The 15,817-nt window shown below is 45.8% G+C and overlaps 1 protein-coding gene across 1 annotated transcript in view; it reads right to left on the bottom strand.

The window, feature by feature from the left end:
- Positions 1-14,447, bottom strand: part of LOC120066590 (voltage-dependent calcium channel subunit alpha-2/delta-4-like) — a 79,140-nt gene extending 64,693 nt beyond the window's left edge. The window contains exons 1-7 of the mRNA XM_039018014.1: positions 14,050-14,447; positions 4,593-4,674; positions 2,711-2,827; positions 2,398-2,457; positions 1,966-2,128; positions 1,568-1,699; positions 1,238-1,298 (exon numbers count right to left, since the gene is read on the bottom strand). Coding sequence (XP_038873942.1) covers positions 1,238-1,298; positions 1,568-1,699; positions 1,966-2,128; positions 2,398-2,457; positions 2,711-2,827; positions 4,593-4,674; positions 14,050-14,447 — 1,013 coding nt within the window. The remainder of the gene's footprint in view (positions 1-1,237; positions 1,299-1,567; positions 1,700-1,965; positions 2,129-2,397; positions 2,458-2,710; positions 2,828-4,592; positions 4,675-14,049) is intronic.
- Positions 14,448-15,817: the final 1,370 nt, after the last annotated feature.

Raw genomic sequence — 15,817 nt, 5'->3', positions numbered from 1 at the left:
CATCACACCAGAGAATCTTGTTTCTCATGGTCTGAGTCCTTTAAGTGCCTTTTGATAACTCCAAGCAGGCTGTCATGTGCCTTTTACTGCAGAGTGACTTCCGTCTGGCCACTCTATCATAAGGATCTTATTGCTGGAGTGCTGCAGAGAAGGTTCTCCCATCTCCACAGAGGAACTATTGAGCTCTGTCAGAGTGACCATCAGGTTCTTGGTCACCTCCCTGACCAAGGCCCTTCTCTCCCATTTTGCTCCGTTTGGCTGGGCGGCCAGCTCTAGGAAGAGTCTTGGTGTTTCCAAATTTCTTTCATTTAAGAATGAAGGAGGCCACTGTGTTACCTTCAATGCTGCAGAAATGTTTTGGTACCCTTCCCCAGATCTGTGACTCAACACAATCCTGTCTCAAAATTCCTTTGACCTCATGGCTTGTTTTTTTGCTCTGACATGCACTGTCAACTGTGGGACCTTATATAGACAGGTGTGTGCCTTTCCAAATCATGTCCAATCAATTGAATTTACTACAGGTGGACTCCAATCAAGATGTAGAAACATCTCAAGGATGATCAGTGGAAACATAATGCACCTGAGCTCAATTTTGAGTCTCATATTGTGTGTAGAATGAGGGGAGAAAAATTATTTAATACATGTTAGAATAAGGCTGTAACGTAACAAAATGTGGAAAAAGTCAAGGGGTTTGAATCCTTTCTGAATGCACTATGTCAAATATGTAAGTTGAAAACACTATGTTTAAACCACTGTGTGTGTATCATAACATCTTATTTTTGTTTGCAGGGCATCACATGTGAAACTTCATATGAAATATCATCACAAGCATTTCAAAAACACATGGTTTCACATGTAAAATCCACGTGAAACTTCATGTGAAATATCATCACATGTGAAGTGTTCCAGAAACACAGGGTTTCACATGATTTCAGAGGTGAACATCCACATGTGAAACTACCACTGTGAAATATCACATGTGAAATGTTCCAAAAACACATGGTTTCACATGACTTCACATGTGCAAAACATGTGGAAATGTCACGTGAAATAATGTGATTTTCAACATGTGAAATCATGTGTTGTTTCCGTAAGGGAAGTCTAAGGGTGTAAGAGGTCACAGTATTAGTGTCTAACTCTTACTCTTACTCTTGTCACCGTGATACCTGTCAGTTTCCTACTCTGGTCAAGGGCAAGGCCACCCTAGACACTACTAAATGCAGAGATAGTAGCTTACCAGTTACGGTTCCTGCAGTCAAAAGCAGCCACACCATTTGAATCTGGAGTCCATTTGATACCTGTAAAAATGATACAGTCACACAATCTCCACAGTCAGCAAACATCATGGCATCCAATTAAATTCTACAACACCGCTGCAATTTACATCATAAGAGACCGTTGACATGATTTATCTATACTAGTATGCTTTTATGTTTTGCTGTGCTATCTTTTCTGAAATGTTCTATTCTAGATTTAAACATAATTCTGTGCTGATTTATGCTATCAGCTGTACGGAGCTGTGGGCGTATGACATCAACATTGTGTGGGCGACTGCCTAGTCCTTTACCAGGGTAGATTCTGAAGAAACCTGAGGAGCTGCCAAAGTACTGCCAGGTGAGGGTGGGGTCTTTCTTGAAGTTATTGATGAACACGTCATTCAGAGCCTCCGACATGTAGATTCCATTGAGGATGTAGGGATCTTTACACAGGGGAGATAGAGAGAGCAGTAAATAAGTGAGATGGAAAGTGTAACATCACATATAGCAATACCTTTCACTTTAAAGGCTGACTACGCCACACCTAATCCAATGTTCTTATATGCTACTCGTTGAATTCAATGTGTGATTTATGTAAAAATATGTGTTACGTGCATATATAAATTAGGATTTGCATCCAATGGCATCAAGTGAGGATTTGGATCCAAGGGCCTGCAAAAGGCCTGTTTCAACTTCACCACACACACACCTTTGTTGTAGACATTGGTGGGGACCTGTACGTCACTCTGCATTGTGTTGACTGGGATGTTGTTGAAATGCTCATTCTCCTCCAGAGGAAACTCCCCACCCAGCTCTATGAAGTTACCATCGTCATCCATTGTGTTCACCAGCATGGAGTTATAGTAGTCAAACTGGAGAAGGAAAAAGCATGAGGTAGGTGGAAAAGTTGCATTCAAATGCATCAAGTGTGATTGGAAGTCGGGTAAGTTAGCAGTGTATATTCTATCAGAAACAAGCTTCTTCTCATGGCATTGTGTGTTTTTGTGGTCATCAAAATGTGCATGATAGTTAGACATTTCATTATCTCTATTGTGGTACTGTAGAACAGCTTTGTGATACTCATAGTAGCATTACTTTGATAAATCTGAGACCTCACATTCCCACAGACAGAATGACAAACCTGTAGAGTTTTGTTGAACTCGTGGTACAAATCTGCATCCTCCGCAGACTCAGCCAATCGCTGAGGAGAAAATAAAGAGATTTAAAGACGTTTTGCAAACCATAAGCCCAACCACAATACTCATGGTTAAAGTTCTGGGGGTGGCTCTTCTCATATTGCAAAGAGTGTATAACAGCAGGGGACATCAACAGATGGTCCAATGGCAAATTCTGGTCTGCGAGGGGATCTAATGTGGCTCGCCAAAGTTTTCTTATGGAGTTAAAATATCTTTTTTTAAACGTGTGTGTGGCTTGTATCTGACCGTGGTACTCACCTTAACGGACTTCATCTTGGACCCCAGCATTCTCTCTATGTCCTCTGAAAAGTCCCTCACTTGGGCTCTACCATCGATGTCCACTATCTTGATAATGGACTCTACATCTCTGAATTTCTGAAAAGAACAAGGGAGATGTTGAACCACGTCTTTAAGTTTGCCTGATATGTAATATTTGATCATCTGGTTTCCCATTTGTACAGAAAATGAAATACAGCTCCAATTGCAGCATTGTCATGCTAACGTGGCACGTATCATTCTCTCTTGGAGCTGATTGATTCAGAGAGTTAAGTGTGAGCCATTAGGTAAAGCCATTTGAAGACGAAACAGAGCTCTCTGACTTTACTTGTATCTTAATTACTCGATTAAGTCACTCACTAATCCTAATTAATCCAAGCAACCCATATACTGAAGGGTGAACGCGTCATACTGTGTATTCTAAAGCTATTAGAGGAGTCATGACTGAATAGCTCTGTTGGGGAGAGAGTTCAGCTATGCTAGATACAGGTATTTTTCCTCTGGCAATTCACAGGTACAATGAGTACACAATGGTCATCATAATGTCAGGAATATCAGATATTGAGGTAGATCCAGTACGTAGCATAGACTACATCAGCATACCATAAAATAGTAGTTGAAAATTGAAATTGAATTATTATAACTAAGAGTAGAGACAAGCAAACAAACTAAATAGTAAAGACAAGATTGGAACATGACCATCTGAAACAAGTACAGGAGGACACAACATCCTGATTATCATTATGGTAAAGAGTTCCTGGTTCCTACATTATATTAGTGTGATCGCATTTGTAGCCTAGCTGCCCTGTACCATGTGTGTCTTTGTCTGCTGCCTTGGGCCACTAGCTGTGCCAAGTATCTCCCTTCCCTTGACTCCACTCCACTCCACTCCACTCCACTCTACAGTGTGCACTGCAGAAAGAGTGTGACCAGCTGGCTCACCGTACCTTAGTGGACATGATAAGATTACAGGTGACGGATGAACACAAAAAAATGAGGGTTCCTCAAGGGTTCTTTGGGAAGGGTTCAAGGAAGCATTCTTTCCTCTTTTAGTGATAATTAAAATGTAGGGACAGCAGCTCATTCGAATATTTTAGGGAATGGTTTGGGCACAACTCTTTTTGTTCAACGGTGAGTGAGAGTGTCATTACAGTTTATGTAATCTGTGGTGTTGTGCAATTGCATGGAATGTGTGACTACGACCAGTGACGGTGTCTTATGAAAGATGTATGCCCTTGTGTCTATTGAAAAACGTTGACTAAGGCTGTAGTTCTCAATTCTCTCCTCAGGGACCCCCAGCTGTGCCAGAGCTAGCACACCTGATTCAACTTGTTAACAAATACAATGAATCCACTGGCATTTTAAGAATATAATATGGCCACTATTCCAGACTAATTTCTGAGATTAAAACATTTTCTTTATAGAACCATTCTCCATAAAGGTTCTATAAGGTTCTATAAAGAACCATGTATAAATAACCTTTTTGGGTGCTACATAGAACCTTTTATTAATGGTTCTTTATATAACCTTAGGAAAAGGTTCTTTATAGCACCATACAGGTTCCATTTAGATACTTCAGAAAAATAACCTTCTGCTATGGTTACCAACCAAATAAGCCTTATTTGGAACTATATAATGTAGAACCATTTGTTTTTAGTGTGTGGTGTTAGAAGAGAATATGGGGCACCACATGAGGTTATACATGTGATGAGACAAGGAAAGTATGGGGAAGATGGTGATCAGTGGGTTGAAATGGTAGATCATATGTGTGGTTAGTGGAGCTGTTTTTGTCCTGTGGTAGATGTTAATTCGGTCTCATTCTCGTTTAGGGAACAACCCCCAAATAAAACCCATATTTTTTTACCTTTTGCAGAATGTTAGCTCCCGAGTATCTTGTGGCAGCCTCGCGTAGTTGCACTGAAAGGACATTTGCCCAAACTTGGACCCTGAGAGAGATAGAGAGAGAGAGAGGTGATGGATAGTGAGGGATGATAGATAATCTATCATCCTGTCCGTGATAGAATATAATCATCAAGATTTTGGCCTTGCTGTTTACATGACACTCTAAACCCAGACTGGACTCATGTGCCAAAAAAGGCCATGAATATCACAACTGTAATGCCAAATTTGTTTAATCTGTCCATGGTTGATGTGGGTCAGTAGAAGGTTCCAGGTGCCCCTCAAGCACGATTGGATTTTAAGCATAGGCGCGGGAAGCTGAGAAATATGTTGTGCCCGCTACAGACGGCTACACCGGTCTGCTAATAGTAGTAAAGTAAAGGCCCAGTGCACTACTTCTTTTTTATTAATTTTCAATTCAGATTTTTCAGGGGGTGCTGCAGCACCCTAAGCACCCCTACTTCCTGCGGCTATGATTTTAAGGCACCTATAGAACTTTCTCTTTATATGTCAACAGACAGACTACCAATGTGGTGTTTTATGGAAATCAAATAGAATGAGGCGTAATTGTCACGTTCCTGACCGGTTTTCTGTTATTTTGTATGTGTTTGACGGTCAGGGCGTGAGTTTGGGTGGGTAGTCTATGTTATGTGTTTCTATGTTTGTTAAAGGGTGACCTGATATGGTTCTCAATTAGAGGCAGGTGGTTTTCATTTCCTCTGATTGAGAGCCATATTAAGGTAGGTGTTTTCACATTGTTTGTTGTGGGTGGTTGTTTCCTGTGTCAGTGTTTGTCGCGCCACACGGGACTGTCTCGGTTTGTTTGTACGTTCGTTCTTTTGTGTAGTCTGTTTTTCCTGTTCGTGCGTTCTTCGTTACATGTAAGTTCTTACGTTCAGGTCAGTCTACATTCGTTTTGTTATTTTGTTTAGTATCAAGTATAGTTCGTTTTTTGTCTTGTTTAAATAAATCATGTCATCATACCTCGCTGCACATTGGTCTTCTGATCCCTCTCTCCTCTCCTCGTCCGAGGAGGAGGAAGAGCTAGAGAATCGTTACAGAACCACCCACCAAACCCGGACCAAGCAGCGGGACCACGAACAGTGGTCCACGAAACAAGGATTGCAGGATTTCTGGAGTTGGGAGGAAATCATAGAAGGAAAAGGACCATGGGCTAAGGTGGGAGTGAATCGCCGCTCTGGGGAGGAGAAGGAGGCAGCCACAGCCCAGGAGCGGAGATATGAAGGTACGCGGCTAGCACGGAAGCCCGGGAAGAAACCCCAAAAATTTCTTGGGGGGGGGGGCTAAGAGGTAGTGGGCCGAGGGCAGGTAGGAGACCTGCGCCCACTTCCCAGGCTAACCGTGGAGAGCGGGAGTACGGGCAGACACCGTGTTACGCAGTAAAGCGCACGGTGTCTCCTGTACGTGTTCATAGCCCGGTGCGGGTTATTCCACCTCCCCGCACTGGTAGGGCTAGATTGGGCATTGAGCCAAGTGCCATGAAGCCGGCTCTTCATATATGGCCTCCAGTACGTCTCCTTGGGCCGGCTTACATGGCACCAGCCTTACGCATGGTGTCCCCGGTTCGCCTTCATAGCCCGGTGCGGGTTATTCCACCTCCCCGCACTGGGCGGGCGACGGGGAGCATTCAACCAGGTAAGGTTGGGCAGGCTCGGTGCTCAAGGGAGCCAGTACGCCTGCACGGTCCGGTATTTCCGGCGCCACCTCCCCGCCCCAGCCCAGTACCACCAGTGCCTACTCCACGCACCAGGCTTCCAGTGCGTTTCCAGAGCCCTGTTCCTCCTCCACGCACTCTCCCTATGGTGCGTGTCTCCAGCCCAGTGCCTCCAGTTCCGGCACCACGCACTAAACCACCTGTGCGTCTCCAGAGCCCTGTACACACTGTTCCTTCTCCCCGTACTCGTCCTGATGTGTGTGCCCTCAGCCCGGTGCCACCAGTGCCGGTACCACGCACCAGGTCCATAGTGCGTTTTGAGAGTCCAGTGTGCCCTGTCCCTGCTCCCCGCACTAGCCTGAAGGTGCGTGTCCTTAGCCCGGTGCCTCCAGTTCCGGCACCACGCACCAGGCCTACAGTGCGCCTCATCCGGCCAGAGCCATCCGTCTCCCCAGTGCCATCTGAGCCATCCGTCTCCCCAGTGCCATCTGAGCCATCCGTCTCCCCAGTGCCATCTGAGCCATCCGTCTCCCCAGTGCCATCTGAGCCATCCGTCTCCCCAGTGCCATCTGAGCCATCTGTCTCCCCAGTGCCATCTGAGCCATCCGTCTCCCCAGCGCCATCTGAGCCATCCGTCTCCCCAGCGCCATCTGAGCTATCCGTCTCCCCAGCGCCATCTGAGCCATCCGTCTGCCCAGTGCCGTCTGAGCCATCCGTCTGTCCCGAGCCATTAGAGCCGCCCGTCTGTCCCGAGCCGTCAGAGCCGTTAGTCAGTCAGGAGCCGCTAGAGCCATTCGTCAGTCAGGATCTGCCAGAGCCGCCAACCAGACAGGATCTGCCAGAGCCGCCAACCAGACAGGATCTGCCAGAGCCGCCAACCAGACAGGATCTGCCAGAGCCGCCAACCAGACAGGATCTGCCAGAGCTGCCAACCAGACAGGATCTGCCAGAGCCGTCAGCGAGCCATGAGCGTCCAGAGCCGTCAGCCAGCCATGAGCGTCCAGAGCCGTCAGCCAGCCATGAGCGTCCAGAGCCGTCAGCTAGCCATGAGCGTCCAGAGCCGTCAGCGAGCCATGAGCGTCCAGAGCCGTCAGCCAGCCATGAGCGTCCAGAGCCGTCAGCCAGCCATGAGCGTCCAGAGCCGTCAGCCAGCCATGAGCGTCCAGAGCCGTCAGCTAGCCATGAGCGTCCAGAGCCGTCAGCTAGCCATGAGCGTCCAGAGCCGTCAGCCAGTCATGAGCTGCCCCTCAGCCCAGAGCTGCCATTTATCCAGAACTGCCCCTCAGTCCAGAGCTGTCTCTCTGTCCGGAGCTGCCCTTCAGTCCGGAGTTGCCCCTCTATCCTGAGCTACCTCTCTATCCTGACCTACCTCTCTGTCCTGAGCTATCTCTCTGTCCTGAGCTACCTTATCCCGGTGCTGCCCCTTGTCCCGGTGCTGCCCCTTATCTTAAGGTTACCATTTAAATTAAGTGGGTGTAATATGAGGGTGGTCATTCTAAGGGGGAGACGAAAGCTGGGATTGACTATGGTGGGGTGGGGACCTCGCCCAGAGCCTGAGCCACCACCGTGGTCAGACGCCCACCCAGACCCTCCCCTAGACTTTTGGTGGTGCGTTCGGAGTACGCACCTTGAGGGGGGGGTTATGTCACGTTCCTGACCGGTTTTCTGTTATTTTGTATGTGTTTGACGGTCAGGGCGTGAGTTTGGGTGGGTAGTCTATGTTATGTGTTTCTATGTTTGTTAAAGGGTGACCTGATATGGTTCTCAATTAGAGGCAGGTGGTTTTCATTTCCTCTGATTGAGAGCCATATTAAGGTAGGTGTTTTCACATTGTTTGTTGTGGGTGGTTGTTTCCTGTGTCAGTGTTTGTCGCGCCACACGGGACTGTCTCGGTTTGTTTGTACGTTCGTTCTTTTGTGTAGTCTGTTTTTCCTGTTCGTGCGTTCTTCGTTACATGTAAGCTCTTACGTTCAGGTCAGTCTACATTCGTTTTGTTATTTTGTTTAGTATCAAGTATAGTTCGTTTTTTGTCTTGTTTAAATAAATCATGTCATCATACCTCGCTGCACATTGGTCTTCTGATCCCTCTCTCCTCTCCTCGTCCGAGGAGGAGGAAGAGCTAGAGAATCGTTACAGTAATGCTATTTGTTTGCTCCTCACGACCTCATTACAAAGAATGCCGCCAAGGGAGATGCTTGCCGTTTTACGATCTTGTAACCAATTGTGCTATTGTGTATGTTTTATCGTGTTACTTGTAACTTGTTTTGTAAATAATGTTTCTGCCACCGTGTCTTATGACCGAAAAGAGCTTCTAGATATCAGGACAGTGATTACTCACCGCGTACTGGACTAGTACTTTTTCTTCAATGATTCGGACAGGAAGGATTTACTTCAGATGCCCGACAAGGCCCTCATCCCCGTCATTCGCAGGAGAAAGAGACAAAGGTCCGTGTGCCTTGGAAGGATCCGACGCCGAGAGGGTAATCTACCTTTACCGACAGTCCAATTAGCCAACGTACAATCAATCGATAATAAAATAGACGAACTACAATCAAGCATATCCTACCAACGGGACATTATAAACTGTAACATCTTATGTGTCACCGAGTCGTGGCTGAACGACAACATGAATAACATACAGCTTGGGGGTTTTAAGCTTTTTCTGCAGGATATAACAATGACCTCTGGTAAGACAAGGGGTGGCTGTCTATATATGTTTGTAAACAACAGCTGGTGCACGAAATCTAAGGAAGTCTCAAGGTTTTCTCACCTGAGGTAGAGTATCTCATGATAAGCTGTAGACCATAGTATTTGCCAAGAGAGTTTTCAGATGTTTTTCGTAGCTGTCTATATACCACCACAAACCGATGCTGGCACTAAGCTCAAACTCAATGAGCTGTATACAGCCATAAGCAAACAGGAAAATGCTCATCCAGAGGTGGCGCTCCTAGTGTATGGGGACTTTAATGCAGGGAAACTCAAATTCGTTTTACCTCATTTCTACCAGCATGTTAAATGTGCAACCAGAGGAAAAAAAACTCTAGACCACCTTCACTCCACACACAGAGATCCGTACAAAGCTCTCCCTCGCCCTCTATTTGGCAAATCTGACCATAATTCTATCCCCTCTGCTTACAAGCAAAAACTAAAGCAGGAAGCACCAGTGACTCGGTCAGTAAGGAAGTGGTCAGACAAAGCAGATGCTAAGCTACAGGACTGTTTTGCTAGCATAGACTGGAATATGTTCCGGGATTTTTCCGATGGCATTGAGGAGTACACCACATAAGTCACTGGCTTCATCAATAAGTGCATCGATGACGTCGTCCCCACAGTGACTGTACATACATACCTCAACCAGAAGCCATGGATTACAGGCAACATCCACACTGAGCTAAAGGGTAGAGCTGCTGCTTTCAAGGAGCGGGACTCAAACCCGGAAGTTTATAAGAAATCCCTCTATGCCCTCTGACGAATAATCTAACAGGAAAAGTGTCAATACAGGACTACAATTGAATTGTACAACACCGGCTCCGACGCCCGTCGTATGTGGCAGGGCTTGCAAACTATTACAGACTACAAAGAGAAGCACAGCCGCGAGCTGCCCAGTGACACGAGCCTATCATACAAGCTAAATTTCTTCTATGCTCGCTTCGAGGCAAGTAACACTGAAGTATTCATGAGAGCATCAGCTGTTCTGGACGACTGTGTGATCACGTTCTCCGTAGCCGATGTGAGTAAGACTTTTTAAACAGGTCAACATTCACAAGGCCGCGGGGCCAGACGGATTACCAGGACGTGTACTCCGAGCATGGCTTGACCAACTGGCAAGTGTAATCATGGACATTTTCAACCTGTCCCTGACTGAGTCTGTAATACCAACATGTTTCAAGCAGACCACCATAGTCCCTGTGCCCAAGAACACTAAGGTAACCTGCCTAAATGACTACCGACCCGTAGCACTCACGTCTGTAGCCATGAAGTGCTTTGAAAGGCTGGTCATGGCTCACATCAACACCATTATCCCAGGAACCCTAGACCCACTCCAATTAGAATACCGCTCCAACAGATCTACAGATGATGCAATCTCTATGGCACTCAACACTTCCATTTCCCACCTGGACAAAAGGAACACCTATGTGGGAATGCCATTCATTGACTACAGCTCAGCGTTCAACACCATATTGCCCTCAACTCTCAACACTAAACTAAGAACCCTGGACTAAAGACCTCCCTCTGCAACTGGATCCTGGACTTCCTGACGGGCCACCCCCAGGTGGTAAGGGTAGGTAACAATGCATCCGCCAAATGTTTGTTTGGTAAGTTAGTCTAGTGGCCAGCTAGGCCGAATTAGAGCTTGATTAGACCCCCATTGATTTTCTAGTCAGTCTCACTCAGATATCATATTAAAAACTGCAAACATGTCTCTCTGCCCCGTGGCAAAATGTGTAGAATTGCATCAAACTAGCTTTAAAACATCAACATTTTCTTTACACCCCATGGCAAAATGTGAAGAATTGCACAGAATTAACACGAAAACTAAAAATGTGCATGAAATTAGTTTGAAAAACCTTCTCTTTGCCTCATGGCAAAATGTGTAAAACTGCACAAAATTAACTCTAAAACGGTGGCCCCTCATGATGAGTTACGATTTCTTGTGACACCCACCCCCATCAAAGTTGCCCATCCCTGATTTAGAGTGTGGTATTGTGTTTAAAAAAATGTAAGAGCTTAGGAACTCAATTGGTGTAGTCCATAGGATCGAAAATGGATGAATGCAACAAACATGTCTCTGCCACTAACAAATATAGTCATGCGTGGTAACTCTACAATTTACTCGAAAGGCAATGCACTCTGGGAAATATTTGAATAAGGATTTAATTTAACACTGTTCTGGTGTCTATTTGGGTCCACAGACTCCACACTTTTGGTGTTGTTAATTATTTATTTATTACACTTGAGAGTTTGCTGTGTAAGCATCCAACTTGCTGTATGCATTGTTTACAATTGGCTTTTGAATTACAGTTTTTTCAAGTATCATAAAATAAATGTTCAGTGTCATGTCGTAGAGCCATACAGTAGTTGAGCGTCACAACTTATTTATACTTATCTGTACAAAATATTATTGGTTAATTGGTTTCACTTGTGTCACGCCCTGGCTTTAGTTATCTTTGTTTTCTTTATTATTTTGGTTAGGTCAGGGTGTGACATGGGGGATTTATGTGTTTTGTCTTGTCTAGGGGTTTTGTATCTTTATGGGGGGTTTTCTAGTCTAGGTGTTTGTATGTCTATGGTTGCCTAGATTGGTTCTCAATTAGAGGCAGCTGTTTATCATTGTCTCTGATTGGGAACCATATTTAGGCAGCCATATTCTTTAGGGATTTCGTGGGTTATTGTCTATGTGTAAGTTGCCTGTGTCTGCACTTTTCGTATTTAGCTTCACGTTCGTTTTGTTGTTTTGTATAGTTTGTTTAAGTGTTCTTCGTTTCGTTTAATAAATAGAAGAATGTATTACTATCACGCTGCGCCTTGGTCCTCCTCTCTTCCACCAAACGACGAACGTGACAACTTGATTATATACACCTGGGTTAATGGATATTGAGAAGAATGGACATTTACCGAATGTTAGAAATGTATTGAAATGTATAGAAATGTATCGTGTAGATCAAATATGGCTGTCAGCTAGATTGGAATAGTATATGAGATTGTGTGTGCTCTATTCATTATATTTATATCATCAACATGCAGTTCCAGATACAGCCCTGCCATTAGTTGAAGTAACTTCCTGTGATCTGTACTAAAATATTTTGAAAAAGTTTTTGCTTTCTCAGATCTGTATTAATATAGTTTTGAAAAGTAGTCACTTTCTGAGATCTGTTTTCAAATAGTTGAAGTCACCCTCCAAAGTAACTGTTGGTTCCCCCGGGAAAAATAGTTACTTTCCGCAAAGCACAGTTAAAACTACAGATCAAATCAAATCAAATCCAGGTCTGCAGTGATAACACCTTGGATCAGACTACCACAGTCCTGCTGAGGCTTCAGGCAGTGATGGACCCAGTGTGGGGCAAGTTAACATGCAGGTCTGCTCACAGGAGGTTCCTCTGACAACACACTCCGGTCTGCATGACCATCTGTCTACCAATGTGGTGTGATACCCCTGGCTATTGGCCCGGCCCAAATGGGTGAGGGCAGAGTCCTGCAAAATAACAGTGGTCAACCGATCATATGACCGGCACTTTGGACCACTACCTGCACAAACAGCCACTGGCAGTGACTGAACTGACCACTGCTTACTGGGAATTGGCAGCCTATGGGAGAAATGCTTCTTGGTAAAAAACTAACTTGGTTGGCAAAACCGGTTGCACGGATGTCATTATGGAGTCTTTCGTTTCATCATGCAAAAGCAAGACAATGACGTCCTATGCCAAATGTTGCCTGTTAGTGGGTCAAGTATATTTTATCTATAACACACTGGCTTAAAAACCAGTGGAACTGCCAGCAATAAGCTGTTGGCAACTTTGAAGAGCGAGACAGCTTTGGGTCAATCAATATGATATTCGGCCTGACTCAAGGATTTAAATGTATGTAAGCTCAGGAGAATATCCCGTTTGTCCAACGCCAGCCCTGTATTAGCCTACAAATCTAATCTACAGAAACACAGACAAGCGCAGAACAGCCAGCACTCCCCATTGTGCCTTGGGGAAACAGCAATGCATTTTATCACAAAGACAAGGCTAGCCTTGTCCCACATGGGATGAAGCGAAATGTAATGTAGTAAACCACGTGACAAACACTCCATCACATCAGCACACTGAGTGACCTGATGACGATGTTTGTTCTCTTCCAGCAAAGTAAAATGGTGGCTGAATTTCCACAAGTGGAGAAAATCTGGATTTTGAAAGCAAGGGGGAAAAAATCCTGGCTTTGACGCCGGATGATGAATCACATCACATCAAATCATGTTGTGGAACTGGCCTGGCTGACCGCTGGCACTGTCCCCTAATATGGTGGGATGAGAGATGAATGTGAACACAGGGCCAGACGGGCTGACAAGCAGAGTACAGAGTGTGGGACTCGAGCGTGATTAATCTCCCTGGCTCATGGGACCTTTTTAGGTGCTGTGATTTTGGTGACAGTTGGATGGGGTTCAATTATAGCGGAGGGAGTGAAGCGGAGGCAGAGGAGAGAGGAATCAGGGTCAATGTGTAATCAGGCCTTGAAACAAACCGAACAGCAGATTGACTGCAGATAAACAACAATAACCAGCCAGTCAGTCAGACAGACCGTATTGGAATAGAGGTTCAATCTAGAAATCCACCTCCTTATATGCGTTTTAGCAGACACTTTTGTCCCCCTACTATAAATGGCTGGATTCGGCTGGTCAGAAAACGTACTTCCTCAAATTTTTTCCAAGTGCAACAATTACATTTGTTAGAAGCGTACTGTAAAAGCCAGTCACTTGAATCTCAGGGTGACAAGCTGCTGATAAAACTGTGGAGACTCATCAACATCAAAGGCCAACTGGAGGATTGCTACATATCACACAGTGCTGGACCAACAGGGAATTATATATTTGAGATAGTACAGTAAGAATACCACTGCACCAAGTGATAGATTTAGCCCACTTGTGCCTCCACATCTGAGGTGTAGCTGACACACAAAGCCTCAGTAGCCTGTATGAATAGAAACTTTAAAGGAGAGACTGCTGGAGGTGAGCAGTACTACATGATAGCACTAAGGGGCTACTCACGTCTCAGGTGGTATCTTCATCTGAGCGTGAGCAGTGAAGCAGAACCAGCTGAAACACAGGATCCAAAGGCCCAGCCTCAGCCCCGCTGGAGTCCCTCTGGGTCCCAGCCTGTTCGTTACTCCACCTGGCTCGGCCCTGGGTCCTAGTCCCATCCTGTAAGGGTCCACTGTGTCAGCCCTGGGTCCTAGTCCCATCATGTAAGGGATCACTGTGTCAGCCCTGGGTCCTAGTCCCATCCTGTAAGGGTCCACTGTGTCAGCCCTGGGTCCTAGTCCCATCCTGTAAGGGTCCACTGTGTCAGCCCTGGGTCCTAGTCCCATCCTGTAAGGGTCCACTGTGTCAGCCCTAGGTAGTAGTCCCATCCTGCCTGGGCCCACTCTGTCGCCTGAGGAAGACATCTGTACCGGTGGTATCTATGGCTCCTCTCCAATGTCTCAGTCAGCACACAACAAAACAACGACAACACACCTCAGGATCAGCAAGCCTCAGGAAAGTATCGATGAACATCCCAATGAGTCTGTGGGGGAAAGTGTTCTCATGTCGGCTAAAGGAAGTGGAAGCCCCATGACGTCATTGTTGACTGTGTTGAATATGTGAACTGGAATACTGTCCTCCTCTGAGTCCGTAAATACCCGCAGTTCGGGATTCTGTCATCCCCCAAGTCTTTCTCGTTATCTTCTCATTCTCTCAAAACCACAGGCCAACCTCTCCTTTTTCCAATCCTAAAGCACTACAGCATTCTCCTGTTGGTGTTAGAAGTGTTGCCTTCTAGTGTTAGAACTTTAGAATCTCAAAACACTCCAACATGACACAACGTCGAGGCACTGTTTAGATCACTGTGAGCCGTCGATCAACCATGAAGACGACACTCTAAGAGCTATTCATCAGAAGTTGCATGGTGGTCATTCACAAGATCTAGATACTGTAGTTCCTCTCTGCATCCTGGCGGTGAAGGATCCCTTCCTGGTCTCTGGAATACCAAAGCAGATGAACAGGTTATGCACAGACCAGACAGACGTGCCGTCACACTGACAACAATGAGATGAAAATAACCCACAGGAAAATGATGGGAGGGAGGCTTGCAGCAGCCATTGATTTGTCGGCATTCCGACGCTGCCTACTCTGTCATCAAATTTAGGGCGTAACCTAGTTGGATTAAAACTCCCCACCCCAACCGAGATGGGGATAGGAGAGTGAGAGGAAGGGAGGGGTGGATGGAGGGAAAGTAGAGAAGAGGAAGGAGGGAGCGAGGGGGGATCGAAGCGGAGGATTGGATGAGGGGTTTGTTTTATCTAAGAGGATTATAGTGATTTCTGGAGACAGGCTCTTGTCCATCCAATCAGTGGATGATAAATAAAAGCCCCAACGATTTTTTAGCGAAGGCAGTGCTGGACTGGGATATCTAATGAAGCCTGATACTCCCCTCCAACATACACATGCTTGCCAAGCCAAATCCCGCCCGGCCACTCTGGCAATGTGGCACTCTGGCACAGGAGCACCACTAAGCAGGAGGGAGCATTACCGAATGAACACACACACGGCACAAATACACAGCATGCTCAGACACATGCACGCACTCACACACACACACACGGCACAAATACACAGCATGCTCAGACACATGCACGCACTCACACACACACACACGGCACAAATACACAGCATGCTCAGATACATGCACGCACTCACACACACACACACACACGGCACAAATACACAGCATGCTCAGATACATGCACGCACTCACACACACACACACACCTTTAGG

Source organism: Salvelinus namaycush, chromosome 21, assembly GCF_016432855.1.
Source record: "Salvelinus namaycush isolate Seneca chromosome 21, SaNama_1.0, whole genome shotgun sequence".
NCBI lineage: Eukaryota > Metazoa > Chordata > Actinopteri > Salmoniformes > Salmonidae > Salvelinus > Salvelinus namaycush.
This window is presented reverse-complemented; position numbering and strand designations above follow the sequence as displayed.